Source organism: Bombus terrestris, chromosome 9 (genome assembly GCF_910591885.1).
Source record: "Bombus terrestris chromosome 9, iyBomTerr1.2, whole genome shotgun sequence".
Lineage (NCBI taxonomy): Eukaryota > Metazoa > Arthropoda > Insecta > Hymenoptera > Apidae > Bombus > Bombus terrestris.
This window is the reverse complement of record NC_063277.1, coordinates 16481010-16504361: the sequence shown is the minus strand read 5'-3', so window position 1 is coordinate 16504361 and position 23352 is coordinate 16481010. Positions and strand designations below refer to the sequence as shown.

At 37.4% G+C, this 23352-nt stretch overlaps 2 protein-coding genes and 1 long non-coding RNA gene across 4 annotated transcripts; 1 reads left to right on the top strand and 2 right to left on the bottom strand.

Annotated features, from left to right (window-relative positions):
• Positions 1-9329: 9329 nt before the first annotated feature.
• LOC100647540 lies at positions 9330-10761 on the bottom strand. Its single transcript, XM_003397837.4, has 5 exons — positions 10591-10761; positions 10365-10419; positions 10102-10193; positions 9629-9743; positions 9330-9554 (listed from the first exon to the last, which is right to left on the bottom strand). Exons 1-5 carry the CDS (start codon positions 10639-10641, stop codon positions 9460-9462), a joined length of 408 nt encoding a protein of 135 aa, XP_003397885.2. The 5' UTR covers positions 10642-10761; the 3' UTR covers positions 9330-9459.
• Positions 10762-10897: 136 nt separating this feature from the next.
• Positions 10898-20640, top strand: LOC125385683. 2 transcript variants are annotated; one of them, XR_007225214.1, is made up of 3 exons: positions 10898-11039; positions 11102-15673; positions 15766-20640. It is a non-coding gene; the product is annotated as an uncharacterized LOC125385683 (long non-coding RNA). The 2 variants fall into 2 exon arrangements; XR_007225213.1 differs by lacking the exon at positions 15766-20640 and having other exon boundaries at positions 11102-15455; positions 15559-15638.
• Positions 20261-22590, bottom strand: LOC100648681. The gene is made up of 5 exons (XM_048408957.1): positions 22438-22590; positions 21172-21274; positions 20989-21080; positions 20788-20905; positions 20261-20433 (listed from the first exon to the last, which is right to left on the bottom strand). Exons 1-5 carry the CDS (start codon positions 22477-22479, stop codon positions 20360-20362), a joined length of 429 nt encoding a protein of 142 aa, XP_048264914.1. The 5' UTR covers positions 22480-22590; the 3' UTR covers positions 20261-20359.
• Positions 22591-23352: the final 762 nt, after the last annotated feature.

Sequence of the window (23352 nt, the reverse complement as noted above, 5' to 3'; positions counted from 1 at the left end):
AGTTTCACGCATTTGGCGCGTTTCAACTTCAACGATCGAACGTCCCTTGGCTTTCGCGTTCTGTGTAGGAAAACGTAGGCACGCTGCGCGCCACTATAAGCTCGATTTCAATAATTCGATACATGTCTCGAGTTACCTCTTCCGATATTACTAGTACATTTAAACGTTTATACAAGATGTTAAAAAAGTGAACCAATGTTTTGATATTCATATGGATGAATGAAGGTGCTTTAATATCTGTCACTTTTATTATAAGCTTTTATTATTCATCCTTGGAAATCGACTAGAATATTTAATCGTAAAATATCATGTTTAAACGTAAAGCTTCAAGAATCATCGCGAAAAGTATTAATAGCGAATTGGATGGTCTAGGGTGCTGCGGGGTGCCTCTTCGAACGCAACTATGGGAGTATTTCCACGAAGAACGAGCCGATATTTCGAAACGGTGACTAAAACCTTGGTTATACGACCACTTACTTTTATTATCGTGTTTCATCGTTTCACGATACGTCGCCATTACGCGTTCCGCCCTCTGCTCACGTTTGCCGTGGATCTCGAAACCGTATCAGCGAAAATGTCAAGATCCTATTGTTTTTAAATATTTGCCTGATTGATATTCGGGTTATACGTGCAAATTTACGATCAACGAACGTTTCTCTACTGTTTTATTTCTTTATAACCGGAATAACATGTTCTGTTAAGCTGAAGAACATATATGGTTATATACAACATCGAGAAATAAAAATTAATATGGCATCGAGAAACGGGGTGAATAGAAAAAATTGGAAATAACTTCGATGTACGAGCGTTGAGATACAGGGGGTTGTTTCCTCGTATTCTCTCCACTTTCTCGATTATGGGCTAACGTGTGTGTTGTATTTATACACATTGGTGGGAGAGAAAGAAGTGGAATGGGCGCATTGCGGATTACTAGATATCGCGAGGTATATTATACCAAAGGGTTAAAGTATTCCTGTAATAGTAATAAGAAATAGTGGAATTTTCACTTCTGATAGGATATCACATTCGCTGCTACTAAAGTACGACCGACCATTCCGTTGTATTCGTTGCACATTTTTCTCATCGAAACTATTTTATTCTAACAGAATATTTATTCCACCACACTGTTCATTGCTTTTTTTCTTTTTCTTCAATATTGTTTTATCAAGATGCGTCATTAGCAGCGAAAGTAATATTATAATGATTCGACGGATGTAATAAACACAATTTAACGATATTGGATTTTATTCCAAGTAATTTATTTCAGATTCCGAATTAGAACTTAAATTTCAATTTTAAATTGTAAGTTTATATTTCCACTCTTGTTTCACGTTATGTTCGCAACTTGAAGTTCCTACCATCTTGTCTTCAAAGTATAATTAACTCATTGGTACTTGGTAACGTGTAAACTACTACACATTAGACATCTATATAAATAATTTACTTGAAAAATGTACAAAACGAGGAGACAAATGGTCGAATGGAGATCAACACCAGTAGGCACACATCTGGATAAGATAAATCTTATCCCACCTACCTGGTTCGTTGACATCTACTACCAACTATCTCTCTTATCAGTCGTATAACGTGTGTAGCTAGTGATAACGTATTCGCAGGCACAATTGCACTATTGTTGTCGGAAGGTTCACGTTTTTTTCACTCACACTATCTACCACTAGTACAGCGTGAGGTCTAATAAAACGAATCTCTAGAATCGATTTGTAAATAATAATGATATCAATAATGGTAACAATTCACAAATTATTTCATCGAGTTAATTAGTACCAACTAATTCTTTTCATCTCTCCGATACGTTCTTTCACTCTTCCATACACAATTCTCTCGGTCGATTTAGAAAATCGAACTCATAGAACATCGTTCCGCGACTTCTCTTTCCGTTTCTACGATTTACCACCTACTTCCTGTGATCGCTTAGTTGCCCATGAGATCGCGTTCGTACAGTTTTCCACTCGACTAGTCGGCCCATTATCGAGATGCAGGTGAATCGGGGTTAATCGTGCGTCATTTCGGAAAAATTTATACGACTCGCGGCCGAGTGCAGACGGTGGCTCGCCTCCCATCGCTTTGTGCATGGGGTGTATACGCCTATGGTGGACCACGCGCCTAAAATCGATTCAGAGAGACACAGACAGGGCATAGACCTTGGTGCGCAGGGTTGATTCGCCGTAACTTGCCGAAACTGTGCGTATTTCCGCGTCCGAATGGTCGAGAGATCGGAAATTATACGAAGATTACCAGAGAGAACAATTAGAAGTAGAGTACACTTTTTGTTTATTTTCTGACTTTAACGTCGCTTTACGATTAAACAGAATTCTAATATGCAACGAATGAAAATGAAAGCAACCTGTAAGTTTCTTGAAAATAGATAATTACAAGGTAAAGGTACGATTATTAATTTGAAAATTTTGACGACGATGAAAGAACACGCGTGTAGCTTTAAGATCCGGATGAAAGGGCAATTTTGAGAATATGAAATCCATTGGCGACGTATCGAGTTCGAAAATTACTCTATAAAAAATGCGACATGCGTCTTGCGTTCTTCTTCCGTCATATCCATGTAATCTTTCTTCTTACAATTCACTGGGCTTTCTTTTTAAAAGAATCGTGCGAGAAATTTACGTGGTGCAGGATCAAGTTAGGAAGAAATTTAAATTCTCCGATAAATTGTATTTTGGGTTTAATACCTGTCTGGAATATTATATAAACTAGAATATACCACTTTCCTTCGTGAAAAGTGAGTTAAGAGGTTCTGCATATCTAATCACTTCCGTTGAGACAAAATTTACGAGTGCAAATTCCTGTTACTCGGTTGTGCAACTATTCGCGAATTGTAAAAATGCTGAGAAAAAACGGGGCGACATAGAATGCGACACGTTGCCAATAGAAGTAGTTTAGATTTTTTTCAATAGTTTGTAAGAACATTTGTTAAGAACCTCAAATTGTGAACAGATTTTCAGCGTTCACGAAAGTTAATATTTTTAACAACGCAGCTTGCTGCAAGTTAATTATATTTTACAAGTTAATCATTCATCTTTTGTGCTTTGTAATCCACTTCGACTACCTGTTTAAAACACCATGTAGACAGAAACCAAGGTCGATCTTTACGTTCAGAAACATTCAAGAAAATTAATTCCAGCGAAACTCTCTTATCTTTATACTCGTAACGTCAGAATTGGCTGCAAGTTTTCGTTTTCCTTCGCTTTCGACGTCGGAAAATTGTCCACGAGGCCGGGGTCGGGTCCAAAAAGTCGACGTCGCGTCGTCGACGACGTGGCGTTGGCGAAATTTCGCCGGTGCACCGTCTCGAAATTTTACGATCGCTCGTAATCGTGGCGCGGCCAAATTATTATGGTGGAAATTCCGCGGCGCTGGGGCCACTCGACCGAGTTTTCACAATGAGCCCTGACTACGTTGGATACACACCGTCTTTATGGCGGTTAGGTTTATTAGTCGCCGTTTTCACTCGGGGAACTCGGTCCATCTTCAGCGTCGTTTCGACGTCCCTCTGTTTTTCGTTTTAGTCGCAGACTATGTACGGGCCGTGGACGTTGTTGGAGCCCGGCGACCGTTTATGGCGATCTATTATTTTCCACCGGCTTCGTAACAACCCTTTTTTTCCCTCGCGAGCTCCGAAGAAATTAAAATCGCGCTTCTAAAAAAGACGAGTTTTCGTATGGGTGCATCCACGTTTTATTCGAATTCTTTTCGGGTAATATCGTTCGCGTATATTTGACTCTTAATAAAAGGATTTAGGATACTTGCGTAGAAAATTCGAATTTTTGTAGCGTAGTTTCATAATTATCTTTTAGCGGCGAGTCGTTTGCGGAAATTAGGTTTAGGATTCAAGGTAGGATACAGAATGCTTGGAATTTGAGAGGAATTTGTAATTGCAATTTAACGTCTTGGGGAGAATTCAGAATTCTCGGGATCGTCTTTTTCTCAAACTTCTATTTGTCCGTAGACGTACGATTAATTAGGTTTTTGCTTTTCGAACCATTTGTTTATTCGCAAGATCGACGAATAAAGCGTACAAGATCGGTGCATCTGAGCAACGAAATTACCAAATTTAGCAAAAGTGGAATCGATCGGTTTGGCCTCGCATTTCGATGAAACGTACGAAATCGATCGACGTGGTTTTAACGAAACGCCACGCGTGATAACGTCGCGCAAATGCCATTTAAATTGCAAGGTATCTCGTCCGTAGATACGAAAGGGTTGAACGCTTTATGAGAGCAAAACGAACGAAACCTTGAACCATTACATACGTAACCGGGATCGGTTCGGACGCGTTCTTATTTTCAGTTCATTACCACGCGCCAACGCCTCCGTCGTAGTTCACTCTCGTAGTAAATAATGCAGCGCGACACCTGGTACACCCTGTACATCATGCTGCGTATGCACGGAAGCGTCGTATGCACACGTACCAGCGTAATATATGCATAATGTATAGGGTGGTCTGGTGTGTGCCCTGGCGAAATACCTCGATGTTACACGCTGTTCTATATATCACGGTAACCGTACGTTCGTGAGCGCATTTTACCAGCCATGCACCCGTTGTATAGAAGGTAGGAGGCTCGAGTGGTGCGCGTGTTAGCGCATCAGGCTCTTGGAGCGCGCCTACAGCTATAGAAAGGACTCTTTCGTGGGGGCGAAATATGGGATTTCGCTATGGGTGGCTACGGAGCCTTCGCGATTACAGCCAGAAATCTATCGGACAGTTTAGTTTATGTCGATCGTTTCGTACTCGTACGTTCCTTCGTTTCCTCGTGCTTTGATCGGATAGTTTGGAAAAATCGAGCGTACACGCGTGGCAGATATTACCTTGCGACTAATTGGCATAGGTTTATAGTAATTATCCAATAAGCTGTCGCGGATTTGAAGTTTTTTAAGCTTCGATCTTAATACTTTGATCGAGCACTTATAATACGTATGTTACGACTTAATATTTTGATCTTCGATTTCAAAAGAACGTGTGAGTGATATTTGCTTTGATTTCAGGACTCGAGCGTATCGTTTTATCGTCGCAAGCGATCAAGAACGAAATTATCCTGCTAAATAGAATACGACTGCATCGCCTATATCCGACATTCGATTACCCTTATCATATCCACCGCGGTTACTTCTAAAAATACTCACAAGGTAAAACGCTGATACCGTTCGTCATTTCGTTTCGTCATGTTTCACATTTCTCTGAAATTGATTCATCGGAACATAAAAAAAAAGCTACGTTTTGTAGCTATCGTACAAATGGTTTATGGACGTTTATGCGCTTATGGGAGACCGAAAAGCATCGACATATACATACAGATGATATGTAAAAATATAGAAGAAATCTAAATTAACATACTCTTTACGATATTTCATTTCTGAAACATATCTCGTGTCTCTAGCTGTATTTATACATTTCAATTTGCAGAAACGTGCACACGTGAGTAACGTGTAATATCACCGAACGATTGATTTGGAAGAAAAACGGGACTAAAATATCATAAATAAATTCACGATGAAATGAAAAATGAATCGACCTAGCCTACACATAGCCTATACATAATTCATCTACGGTATAGGGTGTCGAATATTTTGCAATTTTCGAACGATCGAAGGCTTCAGTGTCTCGATAATAGAGATAAAACGGCGTAGTTTGGTCGGATAATTCGAGAATAATTCGCAGCCGGCGCCTTAATGGAAAGAGCCCTTGCCCGGTTCTTCGATCCCATAACTTCCGCGGCTAGGAATTCCAGCGATGCTAATTTCATCGTAGGATAGCGGAATTCCAGGGGTCCGGGTCGGACGCGGTTATCATCTGGTGCTATTTCGACCGGGGACATGCGCCGTGCAGTTATATTAACCGCATTTCCGGAAACGTTCGATTGGCCGCGTGGTATCGGAGCAATTCGTGCAATAACGACGAGAGTCGCCGCGTCGGCCAGAGATAATATCGCGAACGATAACGTTCCTCCTCGTTGCAGTTCCATCCCGTTGTTAGATCATCGTTACATTACGACAGTTTATCGTAATATGGTTCTGGTAGGGGTTTGGCTGGGATTCGTAACTTTTTGCGTTGATTCACGATGGGTGGGATTTGCGGAATCGAAGAGGAAGATGTAAGATAACGGTGGCCAGAAAGGAATTTGGAGGTCGAATTTTTGGCGATATTGTTTTTGAGATTCCTTTTTCTTTATCTATTTTTTTTAAATTTTGAGACTCGTTTAACTGCTTAATTCTTTGGAGATAAAGTCTTCCAAACATTTAGCGCGATAATATAACAACACGGAGCGAGATACACTTCAAGTTGAAGAAATGTAGATTGAAATACAGTGAAGTTCCATTCATATGGAATTGTATGTTTCAATAGGTTTTGATAGCGTTGGAAAATTATTAAAAGTTACGCATCATTGATAGTTGTTGTTTCCATCTGAGCAGAAAATGGTTGAGATTGTTTCAGTGGCATCCAAAATGATTTGCGAGTAACGAAACATCATCGAGTAAATATTACTGGCACGCAAGATTATCGCGAACGATCGTTATTTTTCAATTAGAAACATCGTATTTGTGATTCCTATCATCGATGATCGCGATAATTTGAGAATTGCGAGGAGCCATCAAGGTTCGTATCATTGACGTTCGAAGCAATTCGAAGCTCCTTGTGGATCATCGACGTGTTTCTCTAGCAGTTAAAACATTCAAGAATTATTTAGCTTATCGTGATATCGCGATGCGTACGTTATAGGCGAGGTAATCATAATATTATGCAAAAGTAATGTTTAATCGTATCTCGATGTTTGCATAGGTATACCGTCTGCAAAGATGTAAGTACTCGGCTTAATCGTGCAAACAAGAAGCAACGTTGAATTTAGACGAGAAGATGCCTGGTCGGAGGAAACAGTTTGTGAAAATAGTTATTTTTAGAATGGTTAAATAATTAGTACGCTGTCCTGAGTGCTCATGACCAATTAAACTGCCTCGTTCTCCAACAAACGACCACGTTGAAGCGCAACGTAAACCATCATGATCGAGTGGAACAAAAGCACAATGGCGAACAACGACGTGCACCACGGAATCATCGTACAATCGTGTGCGTCGCGACATAAGTATGCGACGTTCGCGACGTCGTCGTCGAATGTAAACTCGATTATAAAGCAAGCTATCGTTTCCATCCGTATTCTTCTCGACTACATTCTCGTTCTCGAGCTTGTGTGTACGTTCGGCGCGTCTATATTTCACGATACGCATTTGTACCACGATATCTTGTACGAGCCAATGTATACACGTACGTGTGTTCTATGGTTGGAAGCCTTTATAGAGCCAGACAAGTCGATTGAATTATAGTAACAAAGTTATCCGTCACTTCGTGCGACGCGGGCTAAGGGCTAAACACTGTGTCTCAACGGGATCTAAACTGATTTTCAGCTTATTTCGAAGAAAGGGATCGCGTCTTAAGCAAGATTGATCGAAATGGAAGAAACCTCCCTCTATCGTACAAGTATCTTTTATAGACAGTTCAGTCTACTTTTACCTTCCAGTTTCTCTATTTTAATAGAAATTTGAAATATTTACTTTAACGTAGCTGTAGTTTGATCAGAACTGCGAACAATGATCGGGTTGGATGCGAGATAACTGTTTTACAGAATATGCACTCTCGTTCGTGAGTGTCCAGACACCTGCTGTTTCCATACGAAGAGCGACCTAACTGAAATTATCGAGGAAACGATAAATCGATCAGAATTCTACATTCTTGGAATACAAACTAGTGAAAAACTTCTCAATTTTTCTCACAAATCTAACTATATAATCTAATTATAAGGAAAACGTTGAGAATCAAGACGTTATCTCTTTAATGTCCTACTTCTTTTTTCTCACAAATTGTTCAGGTTGTTATTTCGATCTCGATCAAGCAACGGAATCGTTCTGCGATAATTGGGCATATTATTCGACGTGTGTTTCCGTTGTAAATTATAGCGAGGAATGCCTGGTGGGCTGAAGGGGTAGACGATTCGAATGATCGAGTGTCATCGCTGGTCGTAGTTAATTCGGCGCGTGTTAAACAAAAGGTTTAGTCGTTTTGACGACGGTCGTTTGCATTAAGTGGCTTTATCCGACGCGCGCCTACCCCAATCTGCATTTGACTTTGTAATTTCATTTATGGTGAATCGCGTATTCCGGCTGGCTACGGGCAACGCGCGCAAACATTTGCAGCCAGCTTTGCGTTTCCCATCTCGGAGGACCTTCTTTGACCAGCCAACTTTCAATTGAAACTGTTGTGCTCATGAATCCCGTGATTAAACCTCGTGATAAGGACAATTTCTAATTCAGCTCGAACGACACTGATTTTTGTTAAACCTAAACTTCGCCGAATTTCGTGAAATACAGGATAAAAGAAGTTTTATCGCTTTGTTTTTAAATATTTTTTAAACGACATGAGATAGACGGATACATTTTGTATTAATAGTTTAATTAAGCGTCCCAATTACGTGCAAAACGTGGTATTCGTGAAAGAAACAATGTTAGTTGTCAATAACATTTTTCCTAACAATTTTACACGTTGCATTATTTAAAAGTTCAGACGAATTATCATTTTATTGTCAAAAAAGGACGAGGAAAGGTGAACCTAGGAATTTACTACGTCGTAATTCATAAATATTTCATAAATAATTCATATATATTTTAGACTAACGCCAGTAAGAACGAATAATTACGATAAATCATTTTATTCCGTGTATGCGACCTTCGAGATCTCTGACAGTAAACAGTAATAGAGCAAAAACCAGATTGAAGAGGAAAAAGAGGGCGCCCGTACTTCTAACCGCGAGTGATCACGTAATCGCTTGTCTGTGCGCAAAACAGATTGCAAACGGTGGGAATAATTGAATCGATTAAAGGTGAAACGATCGAGTGATTAATTAATAGCTTCTGGTGTTCGAGCTACCTAAATCACATCTTCGAGTTTCGAGCGATACTTTAAAGCGGAGAACTTGCAGGAATAGGAGATTAATTAGACTTGCCTCTTAATTGCTTGAAAAAATAGAAAAATGATGTGTATCTAGATCTGCCACGACGTAGGTTGTTTTTGTTATTATTTATTCTTCTTTTTACGCATTATCATACTAATTACGCGGAGAATGATTGCATCTCCTATTTTTTTAGTAAGAAATGATCCCGCTGTAATGATTCCTTCGTTCCAACGCGAGAATTTCGATGAAATTATTAATTTATTAATTAGTTACCAGTCATTGACATTTTTTCGATATAAATAAATAAATATGCAAATAAAAATAAAATTCGTCTGAATAAGAATAAAGAGGCGGTCGTTTAAATGCTTTACGTTTTATTGATAATATTTACAATTAATTCAGCGAATTACGCCACAAATTACATGAATTACATTGCCGGAATTTGTTGTGTTTAAGAGGAAGCCTCGACGATTTATGCCATTGTCGATTATGTGAATCGATGAGCGAGTTCAGCGAATCTCAGTTGATCTAGGCCGCATCTGCCAAAGTTTTGGGCAACCACGCATTGGTCGTCGTTCGCAGCTAAATAAGAAAGAATGGAAACGCGTGAAACAAGTGTACGAAAAATCGTCTTATAATTTGCTCGATAGACGTACCACTATAGGCACATTGGTGTACGGTATCACGGATGATGTCCTTCTTCTCACTGTCAGGATATGCTCTGTCGATTTGCTCGTCGATCTTTCGTAGATTAATAACGTTGCCATCCATCTAAAATAAGTGGAACATTTTAGAAAAGGCTAGTAAGCAAATATGTATATCGAAAAGCGTCGTTTACGACAGATGAAGAAATTAATTTTAAGTAAAGAATTTACGGACAGGTAAAATTCGAAATTAATTTAGAGTATTTCTAGAATTTTAACATAGAATTTTCAATGACCGATAATTTTCTGGATCGAGGTTTTTAAAAATTCATAGGGCTGTGTTGCAAGTATCCTGTTCCCCTTCATATTTCATATTCAGTTTTTAATTGTTATCAATTAATTAATTTACCCGCCCCATGACCTAATCTTACGAGAGATTTTTAAAACTAAATTCCGCGTTATAACTAGAATCAAACAGTACGTACCAGTCCTATCTTTTGCATCAGACAACCTTCGAAGCATCCTCGTATTCTTATTCCCTCTGGGGTGTTGTCGCGAATTAAGTTTCCTAGGTCGACTATCGAAACAATATTTTCATTATTATTCATTTTCATTTCGAATGGTTCATTTAATTCTTTTCCTATAAAAAGCATTTGCTTTCAAACGTAAAAAGTACTCAGTTCGTTGGTTTCTATTTATTAATAAAATCGTATGGCACCATAAAACATATTAAAATATTTTTACTTACAGACGCTAAGACCCATTTGTTTCAAGCACGTCTCGGACATCTCACTGGCAGTAACCTAAAATTACGAAAATGAAAAATATTAATTTTTCGATTGTGACTTAGAGAAACGATGGATTCTGTGATATTATCGAAATTCAGTTTCACGGCATCGTCTACGTTCTTTCTTCTTTATGTTTAGCGTAATCGAGCCCGAGCCACGGGAACTTTAAACCGGTCAAAGACATACCCCGCAACATACGAAGTAAAGTACGCAGAAAAGAGCGACGGCAGTCTTCATCCTTCCTTTTTTTTCTAGATATCGATGCTGAAAGCGTCCGTAGAGAAAGAACAGTTACGATAGATGCAAAGAGAACACGAACTACCGCTAGACACAAACTTCTTCAACTGGCTGGTCAGCGTTTCGATCTGCTATTTATACCGCATAGTAAGATCACAAAAACATAGAAGATTAATTGTTGTTGACAATGATTCTTACGTAATGTAGGGTTGTAATTTGAGAATTGGAGAAGGATGGGAAAAGGAAAGGAAAAGTGTTTTATCGGCGTGTCACGGCGTAGATCTCTGGCTTCTGACTGAGGAGTAGGGAGTGTCCCCGCATCACCTTCCTGTCAGTGGTTAACGATATCCTGAAATCTTGTGGCGTCTATCTCCTTCCTCTGATGCTTCCATTGGACGGTGGGTATTTGTATTCGTTTATATATTCTGCTTCGTTAAGATGTTTTGGTTAATTTTTTCAGCCAGCACATTTTTTTGCATCTCTATTATGCTCGAGGCAATTTAGCCACGAGCGTGTCTAATGCACGAGCGGTTAGTCGTCGTATGTACGTCGTTACGTTGCGTTGAATCGTCGACGAAACAGTCCGTAACTGTTACTTCCCTACGCTGGTCGAGGTTGTAACTCGTAGACGTCTTCCGTCTGCTGTACCTCTGCCGTCGTGGCTACAGCGCATCCCAGCGATCGGTGTAGCGGGTTCGTTTTCGTCCTGTATCTCCCATGTCGGTGTGGGATTAGGGCGTCGTTATCCTGTGACCATTCCAGCAGAGAAGTTACGACAGGCGGTTAGCTGAATCCAAGTCCATCCAAGAGCCGAATCTAACGACGTCTGTCACTTGTTGGTTTTAGTTGCATCCTTTCTTCTATTGTGGCATCGCTGTCTTGGTCGTATGGTGCGTAGTTACTAGTCGTAGGGTCGTAACTTGCAAGTTGGAGAATCTGTATGTTTCTTCGCTGCTAAACTCATGTTGAATGCGTCTTTGGACAACCAGTTCGTACATACTTTGTACACGTATTGTACAAGATGAGTGTGGAAACCAATACGAACAAATTGGAATTGACGTTTTCCAAATTAAGGAATACGATTATCATTGATGTTTGTTTGTGCAGGATACTGTCCTACGGATAAGTGGAACTTATATATTATAATATATTTAGTAAATATATTACTAGAGTGTGCTACAGATGACTCGTAGTTTAATAAAAATTGTTATTCTAGGAATCTGTAGCGCTGTAAAGCGCAAGGTGGTCAGCTTAGGTGGTCGCTGGTCTAATTGGATTGCGTTTAGACGAAAATTTTCGCGTCCTAAAATGCAATCAGAAAAATCCCGAAGATTCACTTAAATGTTTTATTTAAACATTGTTTATACTATGAAGATTGGGGGAAAGAGAAAGAGAGAGAAAGACATCTCAAATTTTCATATTGTAGAAATAAGGTAACTTTGGAAAGAATTGATGGAATTATGAAGCACTTACATTGGAAACGATAAGATAAACATAAGCTAATTTGTCGTCGCGTGTACAACTATGTTTAGAGATTTTATCTCGACATAAAGAAGACACACAGTATTAAAAAGTATTCCCTGTTAATAATGCTTATTAATCGCTTTTAATTGATTTTTAATTCATGTTTACGCGGGATTAATTTCATCATAGCTCCTTCGAATTGCAACATCTCCGCCGGTTGTTCTAATGTAGACTGTAATTTCAACAATAACTATATTCTTTACTTTCGAAAACAAATCAAAATTTTGATTTATCCGTATTTCGAGCTGTGCAATTGGCATAAACAAGTTTACGTAAAAATCGATAAATATCCACAAGAAATATTAAATAAGAAAATTGCCAATTTGTAATATATTATTCGAACAAATGGACTTTTTAACAATCAGTTTATACGGTCATATTCCCCGTTCAAAAATACGCTCGAAGTGTTCATCCGGAGTATTGATACAGTGAACTGTAAATACCGTAAATACTCTGGCTTTCATTCTACACTTTCACCGTGGAGGAATCATCTGCGGTGATCGTGCAATGTGAAACGGTGTAAATTCGGTTTATACACAAGTCACATCGGCAGTTTTATTTGTCGGAGCTGATTGGTGCGTGGAAACACTTGCGAGAAAGCAAGTATCGACAACGAAAGTGTCGGTAAACCAACCTCTGGCGATAGAGTAGGAGGTGTCCCTGCAATTTCATAGAAACGCTTCTTCCAGGTATCTGTTTTAGACCAACACGAGTACGAACGAATAATTACAACAAATTATTTTGTTCCCTGTATGCAACCTTGAAGATCTAGTAATAACCAATAATAGAGCAAAAACAAGGTTAAAGAAGAAAAAAAAGGCGTTCGTGCACCTGGTCACGAGTGATCACGTAATCGCTTATCTGTGCGCAAAGTAACGCGCGAGCAGTGGAAATAAATCGAGTGGACTAAACGCGAGACAAAACACGACGTTACAATTTCTGGTGTTCGAGGTACCCAGCTCACGTTGCGATCTATGAAATTTTAAAGCGGAAAGCTTGCAGATGTACAAGGTTAATCGGATTGAATAACTTTCCGGCAATTTCCACGGTGTAATCTTAACCTTGGTCTTGTTTGCGTTTTAATTGCTTGAAAAATAGGGAAATAACGTGTCAGCGATGAATGTACACGTCTCCCACAACGTAGCTTATTTGTGTCGTTATTTATGTCTTTTTTACGCTTGGTTACGTTAATTATAAATACTGCGCGGAGAATGACCTTATCTCGTAGTTTTTCTTGCAGAAAGATCCCGCGATAAAAGGTTTTCCGTTCGAACATGAGAATTTCGATCAAATCGTTAACCTACTGGCTAGTCGCTAGTTATCCACATTTTTGTTTAACTTTCACACAGAAACAAGTGTCATCTTAACAAAAGCGAAGAGTACGGTGCTTTTCGTTTTATTCACAAGTTTTACAATTGATTCGGTTAATCACATGTATCGCGGAGTCTTCGACGTTTGTTGTATTTAAAAAAATATCTTGACGATTTATGCAATTGTTGATAGCAGCTGACGAGCAGTGAGTTTCAAGTGTTCCAGGCCACACTGGGCGAAGTTTTGAGCAACCAGACACTGGTCGTCGTTCGCAGCTAAATAAGAAAGAATGGAAACGTGTGAAAGAACTGGTACTGGTGCGAAAAGTCACGTTATCATTTGTCCGATTAACGTACCATCCTTGGCACATTGGTGTACATTATTGCGAACGATCTCCTTGTTCTCACCGTCAGGCAATATATTGTCGAGCAGTTCGTCGATCTTCTGTGTGTTAATAACGTTGCCATTCATCTAAAACAGATGCAATATTGTAGACAATGCTAGTAAGTATACATATCGAAAAATGTCACTTTCGACGGATGAGAAAGGTAACTTAAAGTAAAGAATTAATTTTCATTATTTCTACAATTTTATAACTTTAATACAGAATATTTTCGCTGATCGAAAATTTTCTGCATCACAGTTTTCCAAAATCCGTACTGTGTTGTGCCGCAAATATCTTCTTACATTTATTGATATTCTATATTTAGTTTTTAAAATACAATTATTCACTGTACATAAATTAATTATTATATTATCGTAAGGGATCTGATATACTAACACGTACTGTTGTACTAGCGGTATATTAATTTTGTATGTTATTTGAGCTTGCTTCTTTTTATTATACTCTTCGTCGGTAGGAACCTAAGTTGCATTTGTTCGATAAATTCTCCATGCTCGACTATGCTAAGTAGAATGAGACTTTACGTACCAGACCCATCTTCTGCATCACACAGGCTTCGAGGCATCCACGTTTTCTCGCTACCTCAGGGCTGTTGTCGTGAGCTAAACTTGGGAGATCGGCTATCGAAGAAGTATTTTCCTTATTATTTATTTTTGTTTCGAGCCATCTATTTAATTTTGTTTTTTTCAATGGAAAATATTTACGTTGAAACGTAAACAGTACTCGTTTCACTGGTTCCAATTTATTATTGATAAAATCGTATGGCACCATGAAATATGTTAAAACGTATCTATATTGCTTTTTAACGAGTTTCTACTTACCGATGGTAAGATCCATTTGTTTCAAGCACGTGTCTGATATCTCACTGGCAGTAACCTAAAATTACGAAAATGAAAAATATTAAATTTTCGAATGTAGTTAAGAGAAACGATGGATTCTGTGATATTATCGAAATTCAATTTTACAGCATCGTCTACGTCTTCTCTTCTCTACGTTTAGCGTAATCGAGCTTCAGCCACGGAAACTTTAAACCGGTCAAAGACATACCCCGCAACATACGAAGTAAAGTACACAGAAAAGAGCGGCGACAGTCTTCATGCTTGCGTTTTTCGTGATATTGATATGCAAAGTGTTTGCGGAAGAAGAGCACGTACTTAAACAATACTTTCGATATGCGAAAGGAACTTATTCGACTGGTTAGTCAGCGTTTCGCCTTGCTATTTATACCTCATAGGTGAATAAGAAGTAGAAGATTGATCGTCGTTGATAATGGGTTTACGTAATTTAATTTCCCGGAAACATAGTAAACATTTACGAGTTTATGAGGTGAATTATCTATGATTACGATAGATATGTATAGTAATAATTTTTATATGTATTTGCAGTTCGTTAAGATACATATTTTCATCGATCGCATATTTTCATCCATCTTTTATTCATTAGAGACGTTTCAATTTGAATTGGTAAAACAGAAGCTTTTCAAGAAGACTAAATTTGATTGAAAATCAATTCTATTACCTGTAAGCTAGGCAGAGAAAGATTATTGGGAGATGTTTCGTATTTGACAGGAATATAGGTAATTTGTCTTTTGCTGATACCTAACTCTGAATTATGCCAATCGATTTGAATCTTTTTTTTTTACGAGTAAAATTTTCGTGGAAATCGTCGTCTATTTGCAGCATAATTTTACGACTCACAACATGCACACGGATGATATTCAACGAAATATTCATTGTGCCATCGATAGGGGAATGAGACAGAGAAAAAAACTTATCAACGTATAACATGTGATCGGTATAAATTCTCTTACCAAGAACAATTCAATGTTATAATAATATGTTTCTATACTTTATACGGTTACATTATAAACATTTATTTTGTTATAGTCCACTTTGTCTTAAGGAGCAAGTTGCAAAAACGAATCCACTCTTACAAATGTCGTCCTGTTCTTGCGCTGAAACAATGAAATAGATGTTTATGAAGATAATACGCTGATATTATCGACGACAGTTACGTGCTTTTAATAACCGTAAAAATAACAAATTCCGATACTAGCCTACGTTTTGTCTGATTCGATAGCTCTAACATCAGAAACTACCTTGAAATATAATTTTCATTTCGGAAAGGGAACAACGAAAGAGAATATCAGGCTTAAATATTGACTTTATCGATATCTATTAATCGTAAATGGTCACCCGAGTTAAGATCAGAGGCGAAAATTAAATCAAAAGGTTTTATTCGAAATGTATACACAATATACGTATCTGAAATATATTGCAAAGGCATCAAAATACTTGTGAGCGTTAGTGTACGTCATGTACGACTTCTAATCTGTGAAAGAGAGTAGGAAAATGTTATCTAAGTATGTAATTTGTAAATAATCGTAGCTTATTCTTTGTAGTTCCTCGAATAGTTTATTCTGTTTATATTTATTTCGCACGTTAAACGCTGTTGATTAAGAATTCTAATAACGTGGATGTTACTTTCTATTTGCTATTTAATATCGATTACGTGGAATCAAAATTTCATTTGAACCGTAAATTCCTAGGAATTCTTCATTTACTTTCCACGACACTCTGTTCTCATTATATGTTTCTATCTGATTATATAATTTCAAATACTATTGATAACAGCAAATGACTGTTCGAATATATTATCTGTGACCGACATTTAAAGAAAATATTTCCAGGAAAAAGACATTAACGTTATTTTTCAGGTCGATAGTTTACGATTTCATCGGTCGCTATATTAGATTTTGTAATAACTGGCGCTATAGATTGAGTTTCATACTTTGACGACAAATTCAAACTTACCCATTTTGCAACATTCGTTCAATGTTTGATTCGTTGCTATGGGGAAATTATTGCGTTCCGCCGTTTCTAATAAATATTCGAATCGAATATTCTTGTCTTCAACCTGCAAACATTATGGAATAATAAAATTTTTGAAATATCGACAAGTCGTTAGATAATTAAAGAATTAAACGATAATCAACGTTTACCATGTGAGCTTTGTCCAGAACGCATATAATGAAACAACCAGAGTCCAACATGACGTCTTCCAGGTTTTCGCGTGTTATATTTTTCGCTTGGAAAATGACGTCCAACTTTATCAAATCCGCTATACTCGTTGGTAAAATCATTAGGAATGACAAATATCAAATATATATTATTTTTGTGGACATGAATTATAATAATTTCTCTCTTTTCTAATCTTTTAAACAGAATCGTACTCGAATTTTATTTACTTGTTATTACTTAATAATTTACCACGTATATGTTTACATTGGCAATATCTTTTGGAATAGAAATGAGAATTATGAAGGAAAATGTAAAATCCAGAATTTTCTAAGGAATTAAAAAAAAAGAAAAGAATCGCGAAATTATATACAATAAATTATTTAGAAGCAAATTATTAGTTATGTTATAATACATACTGTCAGTTAAATTGCTCTGGTGCAAACATTGCCGTATATCCTTTATATCAATGTTTAACATTTTCGTGAGTTGTATTAGATTGCTTGCTCGGGCGAGTATCTGTAGTAGATGGTAATTACTTCAATCGTAATAATTGATTATTTTTTAACGTAGAGTGCATAGAAGTATCATGCTAATTACAAAACTTTTTGGGTCCGGTTAATATACAGATCATTTAATATCCAGTTAATATCAGATACACCTATCATGCTCTCAAATGTTTAACATTTCAATGTATTATATGTTACAAATTAATCCTGTATTGCATAAAAAATTGCAATGCTGTTCATGCCAACGCTATACAAATATTAGTGTAACAAAATATTTTCGTTTCGTATTTTAACATTATAAGTTTATTTATGCGAAGAGATCTTCTTTCATAGTTGCAAAGAAACTTACTAAAGAAAGAGAAAGAGAAAGCAGTAAAAAGCAATCGAAAATAATTTATTCAAATATTACGTAATTACATCGACGAACTTTACAAATCTAAAATTGTAGAAATTTTCAATTATTTATATATTATTATATAATTATTTTACCTACACAAAAATAGACGTTGTTGCGTGTACTTACGTTTGCGGAAAGAACGTGGACAAGAATCGCGAGATATCCTTTCATCTTTCCAAACGATTACGATCTTTTAAAATCACTGTCACGATGTCAACGAGAAATTCAGAAGCTGTTTCTGCGAAAAAGTATGCAAACTGCGCGACTGCAAAGCATCTCTGCTTATATTTATCGTCGACCATGAAAACGGTGTCCCAGTTGACAAACATATCGGATTTTAACCAAAATTGTTTTATGTGTACGTGTAAAAAGTGAGTTAGTCAGCGAAAATGAAACAACGACATTCGAGGCAATAAAGAACGACGAGAGAAAGAACGGAGTGGTTTTAAACAATGATATAATTTTAGTTACTTCAACGGGATGCAGATAAAAGAGGAGAAAGCTGCATGGTTTTATCCAAGACGAAGAGAAAAATGAAAATAAGGAAAGAAAGACGCAAAGATGGGGATAATTTTGATACTACTGCTTCGAATATTCTGTACTCTTCCAAATAAGAACATTATTTACGTATCAAAATAATATCCATCGTTCCATCGTCACCGAATTGTTCTGAAATTTTTAAAGATCGAAGGAAAGATTCTAATACTATTAAAATTTTATTTTATCTCCGATTAATCGTCGCGTAATTCTCAAAGAAAGAGCTTGGAAAGTGGACCAAGATCGTTTAAACTAATTGTAAGATACTAACTCTCGCACTGTTACTATTTTAATTTCACTGATAATTATCGTTACCCCAGATTTTAATGAAAAAGATATCTTGCACTTAAAATATTCGGTGAACTTTCGTCTTTCCTGGAGTCGTGGTTGCTCGGCTTTTCCAAGAGCGATCCATGGTGTTTCATTAATAAGAATGAGATTAAACGAAGCCGATTCGGGGCATCGTTACTCACGCAAACACCACGGCGGTGGCGGCGGTTGGCTTATGAATAAACACTGCGGAGTTAACGCGTTATGAATAATTAACCTGCACTCGAGACACGAACGCTGTGTGCATTTCAACGTGGAACAGGTCAATGTTTTACGACCACCCGGTATACATACGATCGCGTGAATGTATGCTTTCGGGATATTTCACGGTGAAAACTGATGCATTGTGATCGTGTATGGAAATTTTTCATCTTGAAAGCAACGAGAGGTTTTATTTGTTTTTTCTCTTCTTCCTTTCTTTCTCCTTTCGCGATCTTTTACTACATAAAAGAGATTAAAAAGGTGTAGACACACGAATACAGAATTTCTGAATTTTTTAATTACGTACAAACTGAGTCCGTGAGTCCGTTATTTATTATTTTCCATCTTATTTTTCTGTAACTCGAATATCTCGATGTTAATAGTCATTTTCTATTACGTATTTTGGTTTGTGTTTGTTACTGTATTAAAATATTTTAGGAATCGTGCTATACAGTCTAATTATTATATTTTCACAATATTTCATTTCTACATATTTCACATTGATTTAATGGATTTTTAATTCGTAGCTTCCTTTCTCAAGAGACAGATACAACAAAAGGATGAAATAGATTCGTAACATTAGTTCCCTATCATCCCATGAAGCGTAATCTGGGAATTTAAAGAATATTTCATTGTATCTTTAGGAAAGTAAACGTATTAAATATCAAAAGCATATCATTCTTTTCTCGCTGTCGTTCTTCATAATCCACGAGGTTGTCCATGCTTGACTCACAGCATGCTGTGTAGTGAACGACGAGCAACGATCGCGTTAGCGTAAGCGACTCACGTTGTGAGGCGGTATAATGTAGCCCGTAATGGTCGAAGTTGGCTGGCATACAGGATGGAATAAAGTTACGACGACCTTACGCGACAGCGAAGACACGACACGGAGACACTTTTGCAAATGGTCGGCTTTACGACCGATTACAGACGTCGGATACGTTTTCGATGGAATCGCGGATTCGGCTCCGGACCCAGGTGGAATATTAAGTCAGAAATGTAAATTTCTTGTTCGAATATCGGATGTCCGTGCCTCGCGATCATCGACCGATAGATCGATCATGAATCGCGAAATATCGCCAACTATCGGTTAAACGAAGAAATTATTGATGACGCGTGCACTGGTTCGCGAAAGTAGAGTCGAATGCTTATCACAGGGAAGTTCGATGTGCACATCGTACGCGTGGTAAAATATTTTGAAATTTCTTAAATTGAATAAATTTGTAAGCTAGAAGAGCGGCTACGTAGAGAAGATTTAATCGGCGAGACGATTTTTATTACGGAAGGCTCGTTTATTATTCGGCTGCATCACTAACGATAAAAAGAATTGACACGCGACACCGATGGTTCGATTAATATTTATGAAGTTAGAGAAGGATGCACCACGAGCTGTATCTCTTACATCATTTTATTAAACGTACTACACGTGGTAATTCGAACGATTACAACTTCATAGCCTTCGACGAATGATATTTGGTCGACTGTCTTATTAGTTGAACAACTTCTCTATGTAACAGTCTACGTATTTGTTACCGATGTTGCACTCGTCTGTTTCTCCTTTGGCTATAACAAAGCAAGTAGTTCGAGTTAATAAATATGGAGAGCAAATGTGTACGAACATTATAGATAATAACAATTTCTCAGCATTTAAGAAGCTCTGTTCGCGTTGTCATTTTGAATATAGCGTCTGTTTGATACTTTAAAATTATATTTTTAAACATCAAGGATAGCCGCTCAGGGTCGCTAATTTGTTTGTTCACGATGCTCAGACCCGAGAAACAAAATATTAATCGTATAGGTAGAAAGATAATTTCGAGAGATTGGTACTAATTTTTCGATTTCTTTGCGAGGTAATTAGAAAAATTCGAAGATTATAAAACTGTCGAGCGTCGATCAAAACTAAACATCGATACTTACTGCCAGCACTGCATTCATTTGCGATGTTCTTCACAAGTTTAATATCTTCGTCGTTGCCAGCGTGAACGATTTCTATCATTTTGTACACCGGCTCCATATTGAAATCGGTACCTTTCAACTAGATAAAAAAGATAGAAGAAAAAAAATGATTAAAACCAATCGATCGAAGTTAACCGATTGTTTGGTCAACAATACACGTACCACGTTCATTCGTTTCATCACACAGACTTTCAGGCAACCCATCTTCCTGATGTCAGCGTCAGCTTTCGGTTGCTGGATGTTCGTTGCAGTGTCTGAAACGTGATAATCATAACACACATTCTTTTATCTAATATTTTTTCGAATATATTTCGTTGAATTAAAAGATGTTTTAAGGGATTTTACCTTCTGCGATGTTAAGCTCGTCGGCGCACGGTTTGATATCCGGCATCAAGTACTCCATGTATTTTCCGATTACGGCGTCTTGATCCATACCGCGCACAATCGTCTGCAAAAAAGATTATTGATAAAAGCCAAAGAATTATTGTTCGCCGTGTGATTATAAATAACATTGCGATGATGTATTATTAGACGACGATATTAAAGAGAAAATTAAAAAGAGTTCGCACGTGGTGAAATTTCATCCATGATAGCCCTTAAGGATTAAAGAATATGTTAATATTAGACTGCGAATTTATGAAAACTGACATATTGAAAAATATAGGAACGCAGATGATAGAAAAAGTAGTATCGATAGTAATATGTTATGCAAAAAGCTCTGTCGCGATTCCTTAGATTTTTAAATAACACGTCACATCTATTCATCGCACCAAGTTTCTTTTTTAACGCAATGCAACTGATTGGCTTGAAACGTGCAATATGTTGGCAATCTCCGTTGCCGAATGTCTTGGATTTCGTTCAATCAAGTTTGCTATTTCACCGCTATTTGTTATCGGCCTGCCACTTCGTCTTTCATCTTCCAAGTCTCTGGTGAACTTCATCTTCGTGATCATCGAGTAATCTTCATCGTTAAACTTTCTAATCCATCTTGCAATAATACGTTTGTTAATGGAATTATCGCCATAAACACCAAAAATTCATTCCTTTATTTACTCTACACTCTTTGTGGCAAATGGCAAAAATGAATACTCTGATCGCTAATTTCGAAGATCTCGATCGAAACTGAAGAAGAACTGGCCGACACTGCGGATGAAATACAAACTTGCAAACCATTCTTAACTGGATGCTTTATCCATCACAGTTAAACTTGTTAATTTATTATAATATTTATAAACTGAGGCGTTCGTTATAATATTCGAGGATGAAACATTTTTTAATTTTAGAAAAACTAGTCTTAGAAACAAAACAAAAAAAAAAAAAAAAAAAAATCGAACGAGAAAATTAAAAAGTCATGCAACAGTAAGGAAGACAGTTCTAATATTTAAATTGTATTTATGAGAAGAGAAAGAAAGGTATACAGGTTTTAGATTAAAAGATGCAGCATTCTGCTACTACTGTTAACATCTGTTGATTTATGACACTTTTCAAAAACTGATTTGTCTTTAATCGATCTATAATTGATTTATATCGATTTACTCGAATTACTGAAAAACGAACCTCCTTCTTATCGCAGTTATCTGGTTAATTTCTAAAAAATCGACAAGCACTTACCACGGCGGCCAACAGGCAAGTAAAAGTCACAAGGGTCTTCATCTTTCAATCGACGTATCAAAACTTAATTCCTGAACGAAGATCGATTGGTTTCGCGTGCTTTCCTATTGGTATCACAGTGTGCAGTAGCGAATCCCGTGGGACGATATTTATATCGAGAACAAACAGAGACAATAGCTGGTGTTAAGGTCTGACAGCGTACAGCAGGAAACGAGATAATTGCCCCTGGTTCTACCTCGATTTACGTAAGATTGGTTCAAGTACGGTCGAAATACGTCTAATCATCATTGGCACGCGTCAAATTTGTCACAGGAAAGTGATCGTTTGCCGTGCGTTCGGTGATCTTGGAAGAAGCACTTGTTCAACGTAAATTACAGGATCGAACCAGCCATCCTGTAATAATGATCGCATCGTCCTGTACCGTAGTACTGTAATCTCGACTAGGAGACTAGAAATGACAGTGCAGTCGAGTATTCGCTGATTTGTTTGTTTCTTCCTCCTCTTATTCGCGTTCTGAGAATCGTACGACCAAGGAGAAACGAGCTGGTTAAGTATAGCGAGTAGTCTTTGACGACGAAGGATCTGTTTGATCGTAGGATGTTGAGGGAGGAGGAAAGAGCATGAAACTGTGAATAGGACGAAAAAGAGATTCGTTGAGAAGAGTATGATTAAAGGTTCCACGGATGATGTTTGCAAGAGTAAGGAAGATGATGATTAGGTCTTTTTGCGAACTGGTGTGAGGTCGAATGATTGTAATAAAGATTGGTTGGACAAATTGTGTAAGATAGGATCATCGAGGAGGTAGTGGAAAAATCACGACGACAAGATTTTTAAAGATACACCGAGGAGATTAAATAATCATAACGACTGATTATATTGGCATTTAACAATCGTATCGATTGATTATGCTGGCGA

Coding starts and splice junctions, on each gene's coding strand:
- LOC100648681 (XM_048408957.1), bottom strand. CDS start 22,479: ATGAAGACCCTTGTGACTTTTACTTGCCTGTTGGCCGCCGTG. Junction 21,081..21,171: donor CGAGCTTAACATCGCAGAAG/GTAAAATCCCTT, acceptor ATCACGTTTCAG/ACACTGCAACGAACATCCAG. Junction 20,434..20,787: donor AAATGAATGCAGTGCTGGCA/GTAAGTATCGAT, acceptor GCTTTGTTATAG/CCAAAGGAGAAACAGACGAG.
- LOC100647540 (XM_003397837.4), bottom strand. CDS start 10,641: ATGAAGACTGCCGTCGCTCTTTTCTGCGTACTTTACTTCGTATGTTGC. Junction 10,420..10,590: donor TTTACTTCGTATGTTGCGGG/GTATGTCTTTGA, acceptor TCGTAATTTTAG/GTTACTGCCAGTGAGATGTC. Junction 9,744..10,101: donor TGATGCAAAAGATAGGACTG/GTACGTACTGTT, acceptor CACTTATTTTAG/ATGGATGGCAACGTTATTAA.